We start from the raw sequence: 8,500 nt of genomic DNA, 5'->3' as shown, positions 1-8,500 counted from the left end.
AAATCTGAAGATCAATTAGCTGACATTCTTACCAAGGCAGTTTCCAGCAGAAACTCTAATGACTCACTTGACAAGTTAGGTGTCAGAGATATCTACACACCAACTTGAGGGGGAGTGTTGGCGTGAGTCCCGCAATTAGCCAACTATGGAAATCTTAGATTTAGGAATTCCTTCATTCAAGGGTCAAACATAATTGTAGCTGTAAATATTGTACAGACATAAAATAGCTTCCTAAAATAGTTTCTTGTATCTCTATATTTTGTACTCAATTTTATGGAAATGGAATAAAATGAAAGTTATCGTTCATAGTAATGACTCTAATGTGTATCCATTGGATAATTAGAGCTCCCACCTTTTTTGTTTTATTTTATTTGTTTCAATGGAAAAGAAATGAGGCTGGTCCAGTTGGTGATGAAATCTATTAGATCATGTCAGTGAATTAGAACTAATTTTTTGGTCTTCTAGTTAAGTTCTGTCTATTGATAATTGACACTGCCCTATTAAATAACTATGATTTTTAAGGACTTCTGTTTTTTTTTTAGGGGCAACAGATGGGAAAATTCTTGTTGAAGACATCGTCAAACTGGGCAGTCGAATAGAGGATGCCAGTGCCGCCGAAGCACAGAAAAATGTAAATGACAGTGTTCCAGTAATGCCTTAATTTTTTATTTGGTACTGCCTTGTACCTTTTCCTAGTGAATCAACGATCAGTTACTGGCTAATTATGATCTGGGCACCCTGAGAATTGACTCCTGAATCAATTCTTCATGACTTATATTACTACCGGCAGGAATTTTTTGTAGGCATTGGTATAGTCCATTGTGCAGAGGTGGTGATTTTTCTGTGGTTCATATATTAAAATCGATTTTTATTTTTTGATCAGTAATAATTATGCAAGGAATTTTCCTGCTAGTGCTGCAAAATAAGGTATGCTTAGAGATCAAAATTGAGATCTAATGGTAAGTTTTGTGACTTGGATCTATGTAAAGGAAATTCTGCGAGATTGATCATGAAAAAAAATGGGAAATTTATGCCTGCTCTAGTTGCAATTTATTGTTTTGTCGTGAGATTTTGATGCATGAAGTGTTGTGGGTTAATTATTGTATGATAAAACAAAATACAGTAATCCAACAGGCAAATTCTTATTATTGGGGGGAGATTGTCTCTCATGATGCATCACCCTCAACTTCTGCAAGTTCTGCAACAAATTCCTCAATGTTCTTATTAGAACTCCCTCCTTCATCCACTGCCTCTTTGGCAAGTTCTTTCCACCTGAGAGCGTTCTTCCTTATCTCATTTCCCCTCTCTCCCTCCATTATTTCCCTTATGCACAGCGCGATTTCCTCTCCACGAACAATCCCACTCTCGTCCTTCTTAACCCGCAACCCTACTTTCCACACATCAGCAATGAACTTAGAATTCGTTGTCTGATCTGTCCACTGCGGCATTGCTGCCATAGGCACCCCTAGGCTTAGGGCTTCCAGTGTCGAATTCCATCCGCAGTGGGTGAAGAAGCACCCCACCGCCTGATGAGCGAGTACTTGAAGCTGATTGCACCAGTTCACCACCAGCCCCTTCTCTGTAGTTTCCTCCACTAAGTTGGTGGGAAGCTTCTGCTGTTCTGATTCCCTCACCACCCAAATGAAGTGGGCGTTGCTTCTCTTCAGGCCCTGTGATATTTCCTCCATCTGCTCCTCTCCCAGGGAAGCTAAGCTTCCAAATGAAACATAAACAACTGAGGCTGCTTCCTTCTGGTCCAGCCAAGTCTGGCAGGCATCCAGGTTTGGCTTGAAGAGGCTGAGGCCGTAGTCTCCGTCATCCTCTAGTCTCTTGTCCAAGTACATTGATGGGATGATTGGCCCTACTGTCTTCACTGGCCACTGGCTTCTCATCCAGTTCAATACCTAATCAGTATAAATTAAAATAACAAATTAAGTTTTGAAACCCACAAAAGAATCGAATATCCCATATGGTGCTTCATTTTTAACATTTAACTCCGGAAAACTCTTAATTATATTACACAAATAAACAAAAATAAAAAATTTAAAGAACTAACTAATTTTATGAACAAATAAAATGCAAAATTATCTCACGGGTATATAGTAAGCCAAAGACATTTGTTCATTTGCAAATGAATCCTATAACATAGTTCATTTACAAATCAAATGAATTTCACTTGCAAGAGTAAAAACAAAGTTGCTGTGTGAATTGAAACACTTTCAAATAGGTCAACAGACAAAGGCTAATGTGGGCGTTACTCTCAAAATCTACCTTATTTTCGAGCTCCTTGAAAATGTTGAACTATACCCACTTGACTTGCCTGACAATTCAAAGGTTGCTTTAGAGGAAGCCTGATACAAACTCACTGCACAAACAAATGGTGGCAGATTATTCCATAGGCACTTGTAACAACCCAAGGTGTACATGGAGTATATGGCAGCAATAGCACATGGCTTTGCGCACAACACCCAAAATGTGGGCATTAAAGGGTCATGCATGATTAACTTGACTGGATAGTTTCTGATTCTGTTTGCTAATCAGTTTAGTTGTGAAACTAGGTTTCACGATGTGTTGATGTTCCAAAAGCTCTCTTGATTTTTTTGCCATCAGAGATGATGGTAATATGTAAAGAGCTTCTTTGGGCTTGCATAGACTGGACTATGGAAGTAGTGGTGCTGGGAGTGACCTTTAAATCTTTAGAAGCTTTAAGTGCCTAGTGAATTGGAGCATGGGTTTGTATGACCTTGCATTAGATAAGGGATGACAGAAAACAAGAGTTTTATAAAATTCACAGACCTAATATAGTTCAATATAAGGTTATGTTATGTCACAAAAATGAAATATTATTTGTATTATACATATATTACATATTATGTAGATTTATATATCTTTAATATTGTTTTGTAACCAAAGCAATCTTATATTTTATACATGTTGGTGTGCGTCCAGTCCCACATCGCCTTTGTGAGCAGTCTCAAGCCAGTATAAGGTCCTCTCAGCTCTCTCTCCTTAATACCTAAGTTTTGAGGATGAGCTCTCTTACTTGGTATCAGAGCTGGACCTTGGGCTGTTTGACTCCTCCTCACCTCATTTCCCCCCATGGGCTCGAGGGGGAGTGTTGATGTGCGTCTAGTCCCTCATCGCCTTTGTGGACAGTCTCAAGCTAGTATAAGATCCTCTTAACTCTCTCTCATTGACACCTAGGTTTTTGAGGATGAGCTCTCTAACTATACATATATTACATATTATGTACATCTATACGTATTTGATATTGTTTTATAAACAAATCAACATTAGGTGAGACAAACTTGAGTTCTAAAAAACTCCCATATAAGTCAAGCTCAAGCTCAATAGTTACAAGGTTAATAAAATTCAAATCTAAGTTCAAGATTAAAATTTTCAAGCTGAATTGAGTTCGAAGATCCCACATCATTGACAACTCCAGTTAAACACATCCCCATTATCTTTGATTTTGTTTGAAAATCATGCAAAAATCAAATTGATCTTATAATTTTCAATTTACTTTACTCACAATATTATAATTGGTGGGTTTTGATTATTGTTGGCTGTTGCAATTGCCTGATTACGGTAAAATCCAAAAAAACTCTCCATATATTAAAGAAAGAGTGCACCTTGTAGGGCTAGGAATAAGGAGTGGAGAACTTTTTACGAGCAACATTTTAGGAAAAAGAAAGTTGTTGCAACGTCCCGGAAGGCCACCTCATGAAAAGAAAGGGGTCGAATCTCTGAATCACCTCAATTGAATGGCGATCTCAAAATTAATGAGAATGATGAAATTGGGAGCTGCCAAACTGTCGCAATGTTTTAGAGGGACATCTCCCAAAAAGAAAGGAGTTGAATCTCCGAATCACCTCGATTAAATGGCAACCTTAAAATTAATGAGAATAATAGGTTTAAAATCTTGTCCAATGGAGTCTCCACTTACCACATTTCATCCTGGGTAAGGTTAGGATACTTGATTAATTACTACTAGTTAATTGGTCTCTAAGCTAACCTAGAGTCAATGAAACAATGGTCAACATTCTGCGCAGCCAGATAAAGTTCAAGAGTATAGTTATGTGAGAGGAAAGTATTAGCATCATCTACGCTAAAGTTCGAGCGCATAGTTTTGTGAGAAGAATGTATTAGCATCCTCTATGCACTCGTTTAATGGATGATACCTAATTAACCTAAGATTATCTTTGAAATCAACCAATCAAGAATTATATTCTTCTATTTTTTGTTTAGTTATCGAGCCTTTTGATATTGGATAGTTCTACACTCACGTCAAAATCCCCAAAGGTATGCACGAACATAACCTCCAAGAATCCCCAAGAAGACTTATTTTCATTAAGTAGTTTTCCAATTTCCTCACTTTTTATGTGTCATTTACCTTACCTTCAAATATTGGGAAGTCTTGCATAGGAGCAAAACCTCCCTCACCTCCAAATTCTCAAAGGCATGCAAAGATATAACCTCCAAGTTCTAGAAGAAGGTTCACTATGAAAGTCAATTTAGTTTAATTAAGGGAGCACATCAACATATGAAGAGACATAATACATACAAGTGAATAAGATCAAATTACTTTATATCCAAATGCACATGCAAATAAATATACTAGGCAAATAATTATTAAATGTGTCCATTGAAATAAGAGGGTCTAATAAAATCACCTTAAACGGGTTTGAGGTAATTCTATTAGACCTTTCGCCCCTCAGAAGATGATTGAGAATTACATAACCTCATTTTTTTAGAATTTTCCTCATAGGTGTGCACACATACACATGCACATGCAAGCCAGGGGACAAACACACTGCAAGACAAACACTGAAAACATGTGATGAAATAAAATCATACATAAGTAACTAGTTACCATGAAATCAAAGGTTCCAAAATGCACAAGGCATCAAAAGAAAGTCCTAAAAGATCAAGGACCTTCCAAAAATTTTCCATGATTCCTCAATTTTTGGGTTTTTTTTTTTTTTTGGGATTTTCAAATATTTTTATGGATATTTCAAGATTTTTTTTATTTTTTTAAAAATTTTAATTTTACAATAGTTGACTCCTATTTTTGAATTTCTGACCCAAAACTTTTTTTTCCTTTAGATTTTTCTACAATTTTTATTTTTATTTTTTTTGGTTCTTTCTCTAATTTTCAAATAATTTTTAACAGCTTTTTTTTTTCTATTTTTGGATTTTTAATATTTACAAAACATAAAAAATATATTTATTTTTGATTTTTTGTACTTCTATTTTTTATTTTTTATTTTTTAAAATTTTTCTGTTTTTTTTTTAATATTTTTCATATTTATTTGGTTTTAAATGAAAAGAACGTAAAAGAAGAGAAAATAGTTTTTCCCCTTTGGTCGGGGACACGTGGCATACTGTTATTGGTTCTCGCAATAAAACTTGGATAGCCATTCATCCTTCCCTCCCTTTGATCTCGACGGTCAAAAATCGACACGTGGGCATTTACTTTTCAAAGGCCCACAGTCCACATTTAGTACACTAATTATTAAATACTAAAAAAACATTTTTCTTCATGCCTTTCTCGATGATGAGTTTCTTTTTTTAATATTTTGTGAAAACGATGTAAGCGGACTCGAAGCAAACGAGCACGGCGTATGTCGCGGAGGAGTTTCACTTTCCGAGCCGCAGTTCTTGAGACCAAAGGCGTGAAACAGGAAAAGGAGGGCGATGGAGCTTTGGATTCCGGATGCAAAGGGTTGTGGCGATAATTTTGGAGAGAAGAAGACAGAGTAGGGGAATGGGAAAGGGATGAAGGCGTTTTGGGTCATTCTTGGTCTCTTGTGAGGTGTTGAGAGAAGGGTTTGCGCTGTTGAAGGGTTATTGGAGATGGGTTCGTCATGGAAGTGGGCTTGGTTGCGATTTTGGTTTGGTGCTAATGGGGTTGATGGGTTTGATGATGACGATGGGAAGTGAAGCGAAGAAAGAGGTGGAACTTGAATTTTGAGGTGGATTAGGGGTTGTTGGTTCGCGATACAGTGGGTAACGTTTGGTGAGGGTGAGTGATTTTGAGTTTGAATCTGAATCTGAGGGTGTTTCTGATGGATTGGAGGAAGAAACAGAGCTGAGGGTGTGTTGAAATCGGAAGAGATACAACTGCTGCTTTCCTTTCCGATCTGAACTTCAGATTTCTTCTGATGCATTTACATACATCGATGGCGTCTTCTCTCTCTCACTCTCTCTCTCTCTCTCTCGCTCTCTCTCTCTCTCTCTCTCTCTCTCTCTCTCTCTCTCTCTCTCTCTCTCTCTCTCTCTCTCTCTCTCTCTGCGAGTGTTAATCCGACAAGTCGATCTGTCTGCGTTGGTGTTGCCGTTTCTCAATCTGGTTTTGGTGCAAAGTCTGGTTTTTGCAGACGTAAACCATATGCGGTGGGGTGAGGGAGGCCTCCTCATAATTATATCATCAGAGATTTCATTTGAAATAGAAGTTTTAGGTTAAACCTAAAAAGAAATGCATTATTGAAGAAAAGTTTTTTTTGCTTTTTTTTGGTTGGAGAGACATACGGTAGGAAGATCTTAGACGGCAATTGGAAGATATGAAATTAGACCTTTAAAAATTTAAAATGGACACTTTTTTCTTTTTCTTTTTTTTTTTTTGAAAATTAGAAAGGGAATTAAGTAAATTAAGTTTTGCTACTGGAAGCCCTAACAAAATAAGGTGTCAACAAAAGTCATAGTAGATCATGTTTGGTTATATCATGTTTGTAGAAAAGCAAATCGAATTGATAAAAGTCTACCTTATCTTCCAGTTGGTCAAAGGTGTTGAAGACTAGCCACTTTGCTTCCTGGATATTTGAATACTGATGCAAGAAAAGGCTCCCTAATGATGGATATAAGCTCGTGTCATAGATGAATGAGGGAAGATCATCGATCCTGAACGGGGGCATCGAAGGCAGATTCAGAACTCCTAGCCCTTGTTCTAGAGGCAACTTCAGTAACCTATGATGCGCTTGGTAGTAGATTGCTGAAACAGCACAGGATTGTGTAAAGAATGGAGCTCCCTGAAGCCCAAGCTGTAGGGGTATCTCTAAAAGCCAGGGCATAAGAGAGTCAAAGACTATAAGTTTGGTAGGACAATGAGTGCTATTTTGATTGGTGATGAGCTCAGTTAAGCTCAGTGACAGGGCGGGTTTGAAATGCCTGAGATACTCATCGACGCTTTGTAGTTTCTCACCTTCTTCTAGACCATCAGAAATGGTGGTAATGCGGACGCAATTGGTTGAGGCTTGCATGGGCTTGGCCATGGAAGTGGTGGTGCAAAATGTGACCATAAGACCTTTAGCCGCTAAACGCTTGGAGAACTGAAGCATTGGGTTTATATGGCCTTGTATTGGGAAAGGGATGACAATAACATGGCACCCACTAGTTCTTGTTTCTTCGCTCTCCATTTTATCTCTAGTTTTCAGTCAACTATAGGAAGGGGTATTTATAAACTAGAAACAAGAAATCTCTCCCTCCCCTCTCTCTCTCTCTCTCTCTCTCTCTCTCTCTCTCTCTCTCTCTCTCTCTCTCTCTCTCTAAACTTGTGTGTAGGGTTGGGGCTAAGAATTTTTACAAAACCAACAGCAGAAAACATGAAGCTCAATAGTCCAAAAGGAGCAGCCAACGAAAATAAATAAGCTAGATGACGAAAAGTAGTGGGAGCCACACCACAGCTTCACACTAACTTTGAAAATCATGCTAAACGGCTAATTTTTTTTCTGCCTGATGTACCCATAATCTATTAACTTGTGATCACATGCATATCCAATAAAAAATTATGCACTCATGTGACCCAGCTAGTGCAAAAGAAATGTTCAAATAATGACATGAACCTTGTGAGTAGTCATGCTCACATCCTTTAGCCACATATTCCACAAGAAAATTGGAAAACTATGAATGTGTTAGATTCTTTTTTTTTTTGTTCCTGTTGTGTAGTTTTTATGTAATTTTGTGTTTTTTAGTTAGTTGTAGGTACTAATACTAGGTTTGTGAGTTGTGTAAGAGTAAAAATTTCAAATCAAATTTCCAGAACTGTTTCCCCCCCCTCCCCCCTCCTCTCTCTCCTTCCCGCCTCTCTCTCCTTCCAAGAACTTCCAGAACTGTTTTTCCTCCAGAACTGTTTTCCTTTTTTCCTCCTCCTCCTCTCTCTCTCCCTCGCTCAACACAAATCAACTTTCCAGAACTGTTTTCCAAACAATCAAATTTCCAGAAACGTTTTTCCTCCTCCCTCTCTCTCCTCTCCCTCCTCCTCCTCTCTCCCTCGGTCGTCTCCTCTCTCTCTTCTCTCAATCCAAATTTCCAAGAACTGTTTCCCCTCTCTCAAACAAAAATTTCCAGAACTAACCTGTTTCCTCTCTCTCCTCTCTCTCATCTCTCTCCCTAACTGTTTTCATTTCAAATCAAATTTTCCGAACTTTTTCCCCCAGACTGTTTCCAATTCAAATTTCCAGAAATGTTCCCTCTCTCTCTCTCCTCTCTCTCTCTCGCTGTC

The 8,500-nt window shown here is 38.0% G+C and overlaps 1 protein-coding gene across 1 annotated transcript; it reads right to left on the bottom strand.

Moving 5' to 3' along the window:
* Positions 1–1,016: 1,016 nt before the first annotated feature.
* On the bottom strand, positions 1,017–7,480 carry LOC131150484 (mogroside IE synthase-like). The gene is made up of 2 exons (XM_058101212.1): positions 6,765–7,480; positions 1,017–1,904 (listed from the first exon to the last, which is right to left on the bottom strand). Exons 1-2 carry the CDS (start codon positions 7,413–7,415, stop codon positions 1,167–1,169), a joined length of 1,389 nt encoding a protein of 462 aa, XP_057957195.1. The 5' UTR covers positions 7,416–7,480; the 3' UTR covers positions 1,017–1,166.
* Positions 7,481–8,500: the final 1,020 nt, after the last annotated feature.

The sequence above is a fragment of the Malania oleifera genome, chromosome 3, assembly GCF_029873635.1.
Source record: "Malania oleifera isolate guangnan ecotype guangnan chromosome 3, ASM2987363v1, whole genome shotgun sequence".
Classification (NCBI taxonomy): Eukaryota; Viridiplantae; Streptophyta; class Magnoliopsida; order Santalales; family Ximeniaceae; genus Malania; species Malania oleifera.
Note: the sequence above shows the minus strand (reverse complement) of the source record. Positions and strands in the feature narration are given on the sequence as shown.